This window comes from Cygnus atratus, chromosome 1 (assembly GCF_013377495.2).
Source record: "Cygnus atratus isolate AKBS03 ecotype Queensland, Australia chromosome 1, CAtr_DNAZoo_HiC_assembly, whole genome shotgun sequence".
Taxonomy (NCBI): domain Eukaryota; kingdom Metazoa; phylum Chordata; class Aves; order Anseriformes; family Anatidae; genus Cygnus; species Cygnus atratus.
In genome coordinates this window covers 145,191,055-145,206,090 of record NC_066362.1, presented here as the reverse complement: position 1 = coordinate 145,206,090, position 15,036 = coordinate 145,191,055, and the positions used below count along the sequence as shown (strand labels likewise).

The following is a 15,036-nucleotide window of genomic DNA, read 5'->3' as shown; positions in this document are numbered from 1 at the left end:
TATGTGGTACACGAGGTATTATTGATGATTTAAAATGAGCCTAATGCCTGCCTGAGTACATCAAATAATTTCTATATTGTTGTAAACTCGAATGTCTGGATGTCAAGCAGGCACAGAAAGGCTGTATCAAACCCAATGCAGAGTCCCTTTCATTCTTCATCCATTTTTTGTAATAGAGCTAGATGTTGAAAGAAAGACTGTCAGCAATGTGTCAAGCACACCATGATCCTTCCTTGGGCTACCCTCCCAGCCTCTGGTTATCAGTGATGTACAGGCTTCCTGAGCGAGAAGTTGCATTAGTCTGAATAGTCATGAATGGACATTCTTCCATAAACAAGTGCAATCTCTTTTGAACACATTTTCACTTCTGGCTTTCACAACTTCCTGTGCTGATGGGTCCTGTAATATAATGATGCAATTGCAGAAGAAAGAAGAGTTTCTTTTAGATCATGCTAAGGTAGCTTTCTCTTGTAGTGGCAACAGGTAGATTTGAAAGGGGAGAACTGTTCTTCAGAACAAGAAAGCTGGAAAAAGGTTAATTCCACATTTACAGGTCTGTTATGAAAACTTGATTTTAGTCTTCTGGCACCAAATATTATTGCAATAAGGCTATTAAGTGGAATATTTAATCCTAAATTTATGAATGGCGAAGAATACCACTGATTTAATCTTATCTTTGCCTTGATATTATTATCATCAATACAGAATGAAAACAAGTGAAAGGGAATGTTTGTTTAATTTGTTGGCCAGTATAATCTAACAGTGAAATGGTGTCCTCTGTCCTTTGACCTGAAGCCAGAACAGGAGAACAATATGGTCATCTGCAAAACAAAGACAGTCCAAAGACAGTTCTCTGAAGCCTTAACACATACAGGGTAGAACCTGAAGAGCTCTGAGCACGCCACAGACTACATCTTTACAAAATGTGTTTCCTTAATGTAAGCATGAGACAAAAAAAATGTAAGGGAGATCACGGATGAAACTGAACATAGGATTAATAGTTTAAGTACATTATGTAAATCTTATGCTTTGGATTCATTCAAATCGTGCTGAATATCAGCTCAATCACAAAGGCTTATCGGTTAAATAGGACACTTACTGTTGACTGTGGTCTGTTACTGGGGGAAAACACTGACATTATATGGTACATACCCCATGCAATACTGAACATCCTATAATCTGCATTACTGACATAGAACGGTGGGCTACTCATTTAAGAACTGAATTGGGAAATGCAGCAAACTCCAGAGACTCGGGAAACAAGAGGCCTTAGAGTATGAAAACACAACCCAGAGGTTTTAATTATTCCTAAAGAAATAACAAGATCAGACCCAGTGGGGGCAGAGAAAATAAACAAGGAAATCATATACGGCAGCAGAAGAAGCATGCAGAACAAACAAAAAATTGGGAAAATTCCCATGGAGAAAGGTGACTAAGGGCAACAGCCAGCAAATAAAATCTAATTTTCACTGAGACAAGGCACTCAGCATTGCAAAATCATCCCTCCAGGCCCCTCGAGCTAGAATAGCTTTGGGTTTTCCAGGCTCCACAGGATGACTTCTTCTGAGTAAATACTGATATTTATGAACAGATCATCTTGCAGAAAAAGGGCAAAACATGGACAAAAACCCCAAACAGCATTAATGGCTGCACAGCGTGACTTTTTCATAATAAAGCCAGGTGTTAAGTATATCTTTAATGTAACAGCCTGTTTAAACAAGCAAAGGAGATGAAGCAGGCACGACGGGCAGGATCTTGGCAGCACCGCAGCCGTGGCCTCCACGGCGCACAGAGGCCTCACTGGGCACCACACAGTGAGACTCCAAAAAACAGGGAAATGGAGGCCAGCTCTGGGGCAAATCTCCTTTAGCAGGGGACCCCTTCCCCACCACAGGCCACCGAGCAAAGATGGCAAAACAACGCCGCTGGCATTGAGCACCAGGCCAGGGGCGGACGGGCCCTGGGGGTGTGAGGAGGCAGTGAGTGACGGTGTCGGGGTGCAGGTACGGGGTCGTTTTGGGGGGGCTGCCCAAAACCGTGGGTTTTGGAGCAGGAGGCTGAGGCCTGGCTTTGCTCCCAAGCCGAGCCCCACACCTGCCAGCACCAAGCTGGGCAAGGCCAGCCTCGGCCAGCCCTTGCTTAATAACGTGACGATTCGCTTCCCAACTTCCCCCTGAAAAATAGCATAATTTAAAAAGCCAGCTTCCTTGCTTTTTGGTTTTTGGTGCTTAAAAAAAAAAAAAAAAGTAGAGCCTCATCATCGGGCCACCCCCCCACCCCCCCCCGGCTGAGAAATCCCGCGGCGGCTTTCCCCCTTCCAGGGCGCTTCCGCTATTTCTGGGCAGGGTGAAGCAACGCCGCCGCAGTCTCTCCCCGCCCGGGGAGGTGAAGGCTTCGGCTCTGTCCCCTGTCGCCGTCCCTGTCCCTGTCCCTGTCCCCGTCCCGCTCGGCTGGCAGCTGTGGGGAGCCCCCCGCCACCATGGCTGGCCGCCTGCTGCTCCTCCTGCTCTGCGCGGCGCTGGCGGACGAGCTCCGTGCTGAAGGAGGAGGTAAGGCAGCAACTTTTTTTCTCAGAAGGGGAGTCAAGGGGTCCAGGAAGTGGAGGATGTCCCCTCCTGACAGCTTTTGGGGGCAGCCATGGAAACGCCCGGCTGGGGGCTCAGTGCCCAAAGCAGAAGAGGGCTCGGCTGCGCCCCTGTCCTGAGCTGCGCCTCGGCAGCGGGGAGCTGTTGGGGGACACCTGGGGTGCCCCAAAAATGCTGCTGGGTTTCAGCAGGAAGGTGGGGATCCCGGGGGGTCCTGAGGTGCTGTGCCTTGCCGTGTCCCTGTAAAATGGGGTCTCTGATGCTGGGAGGACAGCTGCCCGCCAAGCGGGGTGTGCTGGAGGACGTGGGGCTCCAGGCGGGCTCCGTTGGGTGCGCTTGGCCGTGGGCTGGGGCGCAGGGGGATGAGCACGTCCTGCCTCTGTTTGTGCTGCAAGGATCAACATCAAAGTTCAGGACAGAAAGCCACACCGTGTGGCTTTTCAAAAGGCATTAACTCTTCCTTCAGTGAGTCAGCCTACTTGGGTTTTAAAGTAAGGTCCTCTGCAGGTTGCTGGAGTGTCCTACTTGAGTTGACCAACACCCATTGCTCCTCTGTGTTTTCAAAGAAAGAAGGATGACAGGAAGCTTTGGAAAGAGAGCGGCCAGCCTCAGAAGACTAATCGGCTAGTTGAAATTTACAAAAACATCTTCTTACAGTGATGATGGGGAGGCAAAGGAATAGAGTGGCAATAACCCCACCAGCTGCACCCTGTCACTTTCCCATAACTGCAGAGAGGGTTTTAAGGACAAATAAGACAGTGGGTGAATGAACTAACAGTTGCTGAGCTAGAAGTTAAAAGCACTTTCTGTAAGCCATCCTTGCAAGGAGCCTTTTCAGAGTAAGTAGGACTCCAAAGTACACATGGGCTCTGTGGTAATGCTTGATATAAATGGCAGTAGCAGAATTTGGCTCCCTGTGGCCGATCTACCCATTTCAGTGGAATCAGAGTAAGTGTCTTCCATAGCTCTTTAGAGCATATTAAATTATATCATTACTGATCAACTAATTTACTTATTAGTGCATTGAGATGCATGAAGAATGCTCCAGAAGATACATGCGTGCTGCCTACTGAGTGTGAGCCTTCAAGACCCACCTGCAGCACTGTCTTCCACACTCCAGTCTGTGATTGGAAAGTATTTTTTCCTATTTAAATTTCAGGTGTGTAGAACATAATTCAATGCCAGCTTTCAGGCTCCACAAACTTTCCTAAAATCTATGCTTTTTACAGAGTAATTGGCAATTTACCTACTCCAGTTTTGTTGCTGTTCTTCCTGTCTGGTAATGTGTGCACAGGTTACTGCAGAGTAACAGGACTGCTCATGCAGCCAACTGGCTGAGCTGAGTTTCATGCCTCTGGTCCTTCAGTTTCAATCAGCGGCTACCTCTGCCTTAAACTTAAAGGCAGGAGATCTCACCTGTGACACCAAGCTTCAAATAAATAAATAAATAAACAGCAATCTGACCTCAAGCTGTACTTTCTTTAGGTGCTAAAGCTGACATTTGTTTGCTTCTGTTCTTCTTTAAATCTTTAAATGCAGCTCTACTTGCTTAGTAGAACTTAGTGGTAAGGTAAGAATGCTACAAAAGGCAATTAGGAAGTGATGTTAAGAGGGAAAGAAGACTCCAGGGTGGTGCAGTGGGATTTGGGGTAGTTCAGGACAGTAGATCTCACACATGTGCAGTTTCTTTTCTGAAGGTAGGACTGTGAGACAGCTCTTCCCATCTGTCAGTAGAGCCCCATGCTGTTTGAAGTCACTGCATCATGAGTTTGTGTGGTGATTAGTTTCTGGACCATAAGGCCCTGGAGCAGCCAGTGGTGTTGCCAGGTTGTCAGATTTAAAACCAAATCAAGAACTGCAGTCTCCCTGGCCTTCAGAGTGGCAGGGAAAGTCATTCTGTTCAAGACTGGAGTCTGGAGCAGGAGCAACAGAAATATAAGCCCTTGGCAGCAACCTGCATGTTCTTATTTTCAAGACTAACAACAGCAGGACAGAATTTTGCATGCCTCTAGTTTGTCTTGAAGCTGTTGATTCTGAGAGAGATCCTGAGACGTGTCAGTCTCTGTGAGGGCTGACTTCACAGGTAACATTGCTTATGAGTGGAGTGGTGAGAGGGTCTGTTTGGTTTTTGTTTCTACCTCATTTATTTCTAATGACTTTTTACCACCACCAAATGTAACCCAGCAATTGTATCATTTTCTCTACTGTCTAGTATTCATCAAGAAAGAAAGTGCTGACAAGTTCTTGGAAAGAACAAGACGTGCTAACTCTTTTTTGGAGGAAATGAAGCAAGGCAATATTGAAAGAGAATGCAATGAGGAGCGCTGCTCTAAAGAAGAGGCAAGAGAAGCCTTTGAAGACCAGGAGAAAACTGTAAGGATGAACTAATACAAAACATAGGCCTACATATTTCATGTTTACAAAATAGTATTAAAGTCTTATGAGCTGGACATCAAAACTTACAAGTTATTGTTGATCGCTTAACACAAAGAATAGGTAGTGGTTTTGACTGTAGCTGGAATTGCTAAGGCATACGCATATGAAAACTGTCTTAGTTTCTCTCTTGCAAGGTCAGGCCAAGTTAAAGCTTCCATTCTTTTACCTGTTCTGATCTGCCTAATTGCCATTGTAAGGTATTTGACCTTTAAATGATTTAATACCCCTTGTGTTAGAACTATTTTCACCCTATCTGTGTGGCATAGCTGAGCGACATGATTATATTCAATAGTTCTTAGATGGAGAGTCCATGGGAAGGTGGGGATGGCAAATATTGACTTGGAACTTCACGTGAATGTTTTTCCACGTTTATCTCAAGAAGCTTTGCAGGGCTTATCATTTTCTGGCCATCTTTCCATCATTTGAATTGACAGAATGTGTATTGTGGACAATCCTTATATGCCTTAACATTAAATTGCCCACATGGCATGAGGTTTGTATGTGTGGCTCTTGTGTCATCTTCCTACCCTGGAAGCTGCTTAACTTTACCTAGAAGTATGAGCAGTTCCTGAGCTAAAGGGAGACTTAAAGAGATGGGGCAAGGTGAGGGGCAGGTAGAAAAGGTAATATTTGAAAACTTGAAGTGACTTGGTGGTAGAGGGGAATTGGGAACCTTGGCTGTATGTAGCTATGTGGCTGTTAAGAACAGCCCTGAAACTGGAGTCAAGGCTAGACTCATTTTGCTGTAGAATTCCTGGCTGGCCAGAATGTTCTTGGAGTGGCCCTGAGGTGACCTGGGTGAGCAGTCATGGATGCTACACCAGGGCACTTCAAAGAGTAAAGGTTGGCTGATCAATGGCAGAACCAGCGCGGCCTGTTCTACCTGGTGACCAGACCTCACTGTCTTGGCCAGACAGCATACCTGGCGTCCTCAGTGAGAGGGAAAGAAGAACAGAAATTGGACAAAATATTTTCAGATCTCAGGATTTCTGAGGTCCAGCTTCATAGGGCTACAGAGGAAGGAGAATGAGAATTTGATATTATAGGAATGTAAGTAAATTCAGTCGAAACCAAGGGTAAGATACAGGTATGCTAGAAATCAAATGCCTTATGCTGAGTGGGTCACATTAGGAAACCCCTAAGGAGGTTCAGGTATTTCTGAAAAATGCATGAGACTTGTTTCTCTTGTTTCTCTTTCAACTCATTTATGGTTGGACTAGATGATCTTACAGGTCTTTTCCAACCAAAATGATTCTATGATTCGCTAGAGCTGGCCACTAGAGATAGTTTAATCATATGGTTTTAATTAATTAAATGGCAATAGCAGGCTGCAAGACACTGTATTTGCCTGTAACTTAAATATTTGTCTGAAAATTGTTAGCTGCAAGTATTCTCTCTATGAAAGCTCTGATATTTTTCTGAAGAACTGAATTCAGTAATTCTCATCTAACTCTTTTTGTCTTCTTTTATTTCCCTCTCCCTGCACCTACCTGTAGGAGGAATTCTGGAACGTCTATGTAGGTAAGGAACACCCTGCACTTGTTTAGAAAATTAAGCTTCCTTATTGCACGATGAAAAAGGATGCACCTCTTACATAACCACTTCCTGCTGCCTTGTTTACTCTTCTCGCTGTGGGATGCCCTCACTTTTGTGTTTCCTCTGAAAGAGGAACCTGATTGATTTACAGCCTTGCTGTTGCTTGAACACAGTCATTTCACTTGAAGGCAAGGTTCAGCTGCCTCCAATTCCTGGGATGACCTTTGTCATCTCAAAAAAGAATACTGACCTAGCAAGAAGCAGGAACTGGGCCTCTGGCTCTGCCAATTACTTATCCTCCAGAAGGTCAGCCCAGGATGGGGGAGTCCAAGACGCAAAGAAGAAGAGGGTGGCACTTACATGCTTTAGCCAGCACAACCTATTGATCTGCATTGCACAATTTCTTGCCAGTTTTATGTCACCTTGCATGTCACAGTGTTGTTGGTTCCTGTAAAGTAGATCATTTGGTGGGAAATGTTTTCTACAGAACCGTTTGGCATTCAAGGAAGACATACCAGCAGATTAGCGGATACAGTTTGTCAGTCTTTTCTGGTTTTTCTTTTCTTTTTTCCCGAAGGACTGAGTTGTACTTATTAGGGTTCTGTTGTTCATAATCAGTTTACATGTGCAGATTTTTAATGTATTAGTGTTTGGTAATGCGTTCTTCTGGAAGTATGTGTCCAGCCCACATGTTAGGAGGAATACTTCAAAAATGTAGACCAAAGACTGCTCAGCTTTGTCTTTTGAGTCTGCAGAAAATTGAAGACAGTTGCCACAAAGAAGATGCAAACTTTCACAATCCTCTAAGGAGGGGGATGAAGTCTGCAACCTAAAGGGTGAAATTTCAAGCAAAGCCTGCGTCAGTGCTACAGTGAACAGGAGTGGAAAATTTCGTGAGAAATCTCGTGAGAATACAGGCAGTGGGACATCACTGCCAGTGCTCCTAGCGGAAATGCCAATTTCGTACATCTTAAACCACAGTCCACGAATTGCTTTATTGGTGTTCAGAAGTTTTGAAAACCACAGCTACCCTCAGCAAAGTTACTAGAACAGCTGTGTCTTGTTTCCTTTTTTAGTGGGGGGATTCTGCAATGTTTTTGTGCAATATCAATACATAACTCAGTCACACACCAGCAACTACAGTATAGGGGAATACTGTGCAGTAGGATGCTGCTTAGCTAAGACCACTACAGAATAGGGCAGGCCTCGTGTGTGCCTTTCTTTTGCTAAAAGGTGGTCTTGCTTTCCCACTGTTGAGGATGGGCATTAGTCTTCCAGCACCTCCATGGTGGGCCTCATAGGCTCCAGCAGAATTTGGAATGCTGTTGTTTGTGGCCACGTTCAGGTACAGAAGGGATGTAGAATTGTGGGGGCAGCACACAAAGCCCAGCAGATGATCCCTGTGGCAGATGTAGCTGCAGAAGATGAAGTCACAGGTCAGAGGCATCATGCAGGCTGCAAGCTGGATCTATAGGATGAGCAGTGTCTTGCATCTTGTCGCCTCTGTGGGCACTGCTGTTCTTCCAGGTGCTCCAAACAAGAGCAGAGCAGGTGGCAACATTCAGAAATACGAAGAGTGTGCGTCTACGGCAACGATTTAGCAAGCATCAATTCCCCAGATATCCTGCTTGTCTTATCACACACTCCAGAAGAGCCTGGCATCATATGATGCAGGAATACATTTGTTACTGCAGGTTGCTGTACGGGAGAGATCGTGGTAGTGAGCATCGGTGCAGGAGTGAGCTGCCTTTGTGAGGGTGGGAGAAGGGGCTGCTACGTGGCACGTTCCCCTAGATGTGGTGCAGCCTCCCTTCCCTACTTGTAACTACATTTGTGAGGTACATATGGCTGGGGCCCAGGGGCTGGGTCAGCCAGTTGTGTCCAGGTCATGGAAAGAAAGGGAGGTGGCAGAACTACGTTTCAAATGTGGAGATCCCGGCTTAAACACAGGGAGCGTGAGGTAAGAGCTAATTCTCTGAGGCCTAAGCTCACACCTAAATAGATAAAATGGGACAATTTTGGTACTGAAAGTATGAAACAGGAATTTGGCCTGCACACATGAATTTAGCAGAGCTTTGTAAACATTTTTTTGTTTTGTTTATCTCCTGATTAATATGCTGGTATCTGTTACTTTAAATAAGCAGCACTGCAGGCAAAACACATGCATGTGGGACGAGATGACCTTTAAAGAAATAATAGTTGAGTTGTCATTATTATGTGGAAATCGCAGAGAAATGCTTTAGACAGTAGTTGCAACATGGAAATGTCCCATCTTCTTTTACAGTCTTCACTGTAAATGATGGACAAGCAAGTATGAATTTATCTTCTTAGAAAAAAAGTTGTAACTATACAGTAGCCACCAAAAGCAGATTGCAAAACTTAGGATATGTATATGAATCATGCTGACTTGGAATGACTGCAGTTGCTCTTGCCTGAAATTTGGCCACTCACAGGACATATGTTTTAAAAAGAACAATGAAAGATTGCTTGTGAAAACTAACCCCCCTTCAGAGCTCACTGAAAATGCTTGCTCTCTTACAATTTACTTTTTTTTTTATTATTATTTTTATAGATGGCAACCAGTGTAGCTCAAATCCTTGTCACTATGGTGGACATTGTAAAGATGGAATTGGTTCCTACACTTGCTCCTGTTTGGATGGTTATCAAGGCAAGAACTGTGAATTTGGTAGGTTTCTCCTTCAAAGAACTGTGGCAGTGGATTTACCGGGTTGCAGAACCGTAGAGAGTTAACACTCCCTTAACAAAGATCAATTGCCTCTTAGAAAAATGCACAGAATAGGATAGCAGTCAACGGTGAGTTAAAAACCAGCGCCGGAAGCAGAAAGCCTGCTGGCTCTACAGCTGGATAGTATTAGTGAGTGCTCCAAATTTACACTTGCTCCAAACAAAACCCTCTGAAGTATGAGAGTGCCTCTTTACATGAGCTTGAATACCCAAAATATGGCAATAAAACTAAGTTGTAATATATTATTATAACTGATATCAAAGCTTGGACTCCAAGCTCAGAAGTACATCCTCCCTGCTCAGCTCACAGCAGTGAAGAACCAAAGAAAGCAGATGTCAGTAGATGATGCAGAGACTTTTTCAGCCTTTCAAAGAACCCTTTTCTTTCATATCAATCTTTCCTGAGTCTCACATCTGTGCCCTACAGCTACTTTCCTAATGGTGTCACTGGAGTGTGTATTGGTTGCCCGGAAGAGTGGAGGGTGTGGAACTGAAGTTTAGAAACAGGACTGAGGGGAATGATGAGGAGCTGGTCTTTTTAGGGCAGGAGGGATGAATCGTGAGGATTTATCAGTAACTGCACTTTTGTGCTAGTGGTTTCGAAAAGCTAGAGCTTTTTGAAGCTCCCTGTGACATGGCCACTGTGCGCACTTGGGCTTAGCAAGTATGTTTCGTGCAATACATGTGGTTGCTTTGTAAGGCAGAAGCCAAAAGTTAGCCACTCATGCTGTTACTAAAATGGGTTTCAGGTGTTTTACAGGGGGAGCTACAGATCCTCTTTAAAGAGTGCAATTTAATTTCGTGAGATCTACGAAGTCAGTGTTTATTTACATTTTTTTTTCAAACTTACCTCTTTTATAGTCATACCAAAGTACTGCAAAATAAACAACGGTGACTGTGAGCAGTTCTGCAGCATCAAAAAAAGTGTGCAGAAGGATGTTATGTGTTCCTGTGCGAAAGGATATGTTCTAGCAGAAGATGGCAAACACTGTGTTTCATCAGGTACAAAGTCACATGATAAACTAATGCCAATGCTGGTGAGGCTTGTTTTAGTTAAAGAATGTGTTTTTGAACTGTCAGTATTGTACATGGCATAGATTTAAGACTGAGGCCAACCAATTGGTTTGTATTTTCAAAGCCTTCCATGTGTGAGGTGATATGATGAACTTCTCGGAATCTAGCTGACTGAGAACCCTTTGCAGGTTGCCTCTCACAGAATTTCCTGAGGAAATAAAATGGAAAGCTATAGCTGTATCTTGTTTATTTGAACACTAATACTCCATATAAAATAGCAGCTCACAAAAACTTTTCTACTTTTGATTTCAGTTAACCTAATCAAATAGTAACTGCTGACATTAAATAGTTAAGATTGATGCTATTCGAAGTGCATTCTAATTGTTCCAAAAAATGGGGAAAGAGGGATGAGTCAACTGTATGCTCCTGACTTTGTTTTTTATATCCTTTACAACTAATGATGAATTGCCATCATGAGCCATAGTCCTAAAATAGAACACTCAGTTTCCTAATTAAGATGGTTTTAATAAGAGCTAATACATGCATATAGCAATGTAAACAATAGAAGATGACTTTAAATACTTTGAAAACACTGTCCAGAGACTGAACCTACAGAAGAGTTTTAGGAGTAGCAAATGGCTTTCATTTTTTCAAACCATCTGGTCTTTTTTTGCATCTGCCTAGGCTTTGTTAGTCGTGAAAACAGCTGTATAACTGATTTATTGAGATGGTGTTGTCAAGTTTCATCTTGTGTGGGTCTTTTTTCTCTAATTATAGTATTATTGTCTTTACAGTAAAATATCCTTGTGGAAAAGTTTTTGTGAAAAGAAAAAAAAGGTCTGTTATTTTACCCACTGAGAGTAGCAATGTAACTAGTGATCAAGATGGCCCCTTCCCAAATGGAACAAGTCTGGAGGAGGACATTGTTACTACCACAGAAAGCCCAACCCTCCCTCCTCGCAATGGATCGAGTATCAAGACTCCATATGTCGATACCAGGATAGTAGGTGGTGACGAGTGTCATCTTGGTGAATGTCCATGGCAGGTAAATCTGGGGTTTGTGTTCTGCATGTAAGCAGCACGTGTTTCTGAGGGAAGCTGTGCAATTGTTCATTTAACCCGTTTGCCTTCTGTAGTACGCTGTTTGTAGCTGGAGTTGCCTGAGTTGTGTTAACTTGGGCGCTTAGGTATATTGTTTTGCAAACTGCAGCCTTAAAATGTCAAAATGAAAGGTTTTATGCCATTTTAGGTGGTGCTGCCTGTAACCTGTAACCAGACAGGGCTTTTGAGTGATGCTGGCCCAACAGCGTTCTCTTTGCAGCTTGTGTTCCAGTTCTGTCCATCCATAAGCTGCTTGTTCTGGCAGGGTTGTCCTGATTCTGCCTTTCTTTCTCATTCTGTTCAACCTTTCTGAGGCACACTGACTTCCCTTCTCTGTTTTTCTGAGTGAGGTGTATCTTGGTGTGCTTTTCCATGTTGATCTGCTCATTCACTGGGGCCACTAGTGTAATAGTCCGATTCTGTATGGGAATAGTGTTGTGTAGGTCTTAGAGGTAAAAGGAGGTGCCCAGGGTAATGCTGAGCACAAAGCTCAAACCCTTTTAGCAGGTTCCTGATCTATGGCTTGGACAGCACTACCCAAGCTTAACTGAATCAACTTTTAGCTGCAAAAGCCATGACCTGGCAAACTTGTGCGTATGCTGAGGAGGTTATTTTCAGACTCAGAGCCTCTGTTTAGCATGGAGTTATGCTTGCTTGTTCTTACTCTGGACTGAGTACTTAGAGGTGTAAGTTTGGACAAAATCCCAGTGCTAGATGGTGGTGTAGAACCACATGCTGTTTGCCTTTGTCCTGTACCTTTTTTCCCTGTCCACTAAGAAAGCAGTACCTTTAGGCAGTATACCTGACAGCTTGTCAGAGACAGCACTCATTTGCTTCACAAATATGCTTTCATAACTAAGTTTTCCTCTTGAGTTCAGACCATCCAAAATAAGTTCCTGTCTTCTGCATACTAGGAATGTCAAACAGGAACAGAACACAGACAGGAATTCTTTGGGGTAGTAACTCCACCAGGATGGGGTGATTTGGGAACTGCATGCTCCTTGCTCGGTCAGTCAGCATCTGGTTCATGGAAGATGTTACTAAAAAGGTGCACTGTGAGGTGAAGAAGTCAAACCACTATGTCACATAAAGATAGCTGAGACTCTGTAACAGGACATACCAATCTGTAGCAAATGCACATATGTATGCAGTACCAGGGGAAATCTGCAGAGTGGTGCATACATGCTGCTCTAATATGCATGTATGCAGTCTGCAGAGAAAGCAATTACCTGCTTATAGCTCATTGAAGTTAAACTGCTCTTTTTAATTCTGCACTTACCCTTGTTTTCTCCCACAGGCTGTTCTGATCAATGAGAACGGGGAAGAGTTTTGTGGCGGAACCATTTTGAATGAAAATTTCATCCTTACTGCAGCTCATTGCATGAACCAATCCAAAGAGATCAAAGTTGTTGTTGGTAAATGGCTACTTATTTTATTCCAATGATGTCTGAGCATGCGTTGCAGACTAATTCTTTGGGCTCTAAAACCCATATTAGATGTACTCATATCGCTTTATTTATTATTAGTTTGGGTTTTTTTTGTTGTTGTTCTGCTTTCTATCCCTTCCTGTTATTGCAGGAATCCTGCCTTGTAATCACTGGGGCAGATGATCTAGAAGGTGACAATGGTGCATCCATTTCTTCTTTGCCAGATAGTTGGAAAGGATTAAGAACAAATATTCTAGAAGTGTTGGCTAGCACTGCACTCGTCAGAGCAGTGCTTCTTCAGGAGGCTCATAATTTTTCCTTGCAAGCCTGAAGCATACCAACTTGTTTCTACAGGAACGCTCAGGAAAGCTATGACACACCGGCTAGAGGAAGAAGAAACTTGCTCCCATTAAGTCACTGCTTCAGTTCTGAGGCATGATAATAGATCAACACAACTTTGTGTTTGCACTGTTTAGTCCTGACCCAGACCAGTTTCTCTTCCCTGATACAGACCTGGCTCAAGCAGCTTTAAGAGCTTCCACCCATGTTTGCATTAGTTTAGCTGAATCAGTTTATGCTGATTTACATAAACAGTTACAGAGATCCCCACTGACAAAACCTTGAAGCTGAAACTGCATCCAGGTGCTGCTGATAAGTATTGCAGTCCACTCTTACAGTTTGCTTGTAAGGTATGAAGGCTTAGGCAAAGTAGTAGCAATGGGAATACTCATGTCCTCTTTTATCAAGTCTTTTCTTTATCACAGAATCACAGAATCATCTAGGTTGGAAGAGACCTACAAGATCACTGAGTCCAACCTCCGATCTAACAGTAACAAGTCCTCCACTAAACCATACCACTAAGCTCTACATCTAAATGCCTTTTAAAGACCTCCAGGGATGGTGACTCAGCCACTTCCCTGGGCAGCCTATTCCAATTCCAATTTATTTCTTATACTATCTCGGTATTAATGACCCTTTTAATAATCTCATTACAGGTGAAGTGGATAGAGAAAAGGAAGAACAGTCTGAAACAATGCATACTGTGGAAAGAATACTTGTTCACTCTAAATACATCGCCGAGACTTACGATAATGACATAGCCCTAATAAAGCTGAAGGAACCTATAGTACTTTCTAAGTACATTATCCCAGCGTGCCTCCCAGAAGCAGACTTTGCTAATGAAGTTCTGATGAACCAAAGGTCTGGGATGGTTAGTGGCTTCGGGCGTGAATTTGAAGGTGGAAGACTTTCCAAAAAACTTAAAGTGCTTGAAGTCCCCTATGTTGATAGGAACACTTGCAAGCAATCCACTAACTTTGCGATAACAGAGAACATGTTCTGTGCTGGTTATGATACAGAGCAAAAAGATGCTTGTCAAGGAGACAGTGGAGGCCCCCATGTAACCAGATACAAGGATACTTACTTTGTTACTGGAATTGTTAGCTGGGGAGAAGGATGTGCAAAGAAGGGCAAATACGGTGTCTATACCAAACTGTCCAGGTTCTTACGCTGGGTAAGAACAGTCATGAGACAAAATTTGTAATGGTGCGGTTCTCAATCCTTCTGTTAGTGAACAAGGTGCAGGTTCTCTAATGGAAACTTTATTCTTTTTTTTTTTTTTTCCCACATCTAAATGAGCTGTCTGTTTGCTCAAGCGATTCCACCAGAGGCTCCTGGAAATAATGTGAACCCCCACCAATCATGATGAAAGTGGGAAGACCAGGACTTTAGTCCTCTAGTGACTTGTACTGCAGCCAGCTGGCTCAGTAGGGAGTTTGTTCCTACTGGAGCTTTTTAGCTTCTACCTGTGGATGTTTTTAGAAGATGAAGGGAGCATGGAAGCTTCCTTCCAGGCAAAAGCTGAGACACAAGTAAGTATTCATTATGTGTTGCTAAATAACCACATTCTACAAAACTGCCTGCTTAGGTCACAGCAGCTAAATAAAATGTGTTTTTGCTTTTTATGGATTGTACTTCACTCTAGTTTAATTTGAACACTTGTTTTCTGCTCCTTCAGAAGAAAAAAAAAAAAAAAAGAAAAAAAGTGCATGTTCACTGTTTCCTGTATCATGATCTGGATTGTGTATGGCTGGGGATCAGAGAGGTCCTTGTGTGTGCAGTTTTTCTAGGTGCTACTGTAAGGTGCATTACTGATGTATATCAGCATCCGAAATAAAACATTTTTTCTTTTT

General features: G+C 43.3%; 1 protein-coding gene across 1 annotated transcript; it reads left to right on the top strand.

Annotated features, from left to right (window-relative positions):
- The first annotated feature begins 2,286 nt into the window (after positions 1 to 2,286).
- F10 (coagulation factor X) lies at positions 2,287 to 15,036 on the top strand. The gene is made up of 8 exons (XM_035565557.1): positions 2,287 to 2,549; positions 4,798 to 4,958; positions 6,518 to 6,542; positions 9,130 to 9,243; positions 10,164 to 10,304; positions 11,111 to 11,361; positions 12,715 to 12,832; positions 13,840 to 15,036. Exons 1-8 carry the CDS (start codon positions 2,480 to 2,482, stop codon positions 14,385 to 14,387), a joined length of 1,428 nt encoding a protein of 475 aa, XP_035421450.1. The 5' UTR covers positions 2,287 to 2,479; the 3' UTR covers positions 14,388 to 15,036.

What these genes read in the sequence shown, in the direction of transcription:
- F10 (XM_035565557.1), top strand. Translation starts at nt 2,480, where the DNA reads ATGGCTGGCCGCCTGCTGCTCCTCCTGCTCTGCGCGGCGCTGGCGGAC. An exon ending in ATTCTGGAACGTCTATGTAG is followed by an intron (nt 6,543 to 9,129) that starts GTAAGGAACACC and finishes TTATTTTTATAG; the next exon opens with ATGGCAACCAGTGTAGCTCA. An exon ending in AGAGATCAAAGTTGTTGTTG is followed by an intron (nt 12,833 to 13,839) that starts GTAAATGGCTAC and finishes ATCTCATTACAG; the next exon opens with GTGAAGTGGATAGAGAAAAG.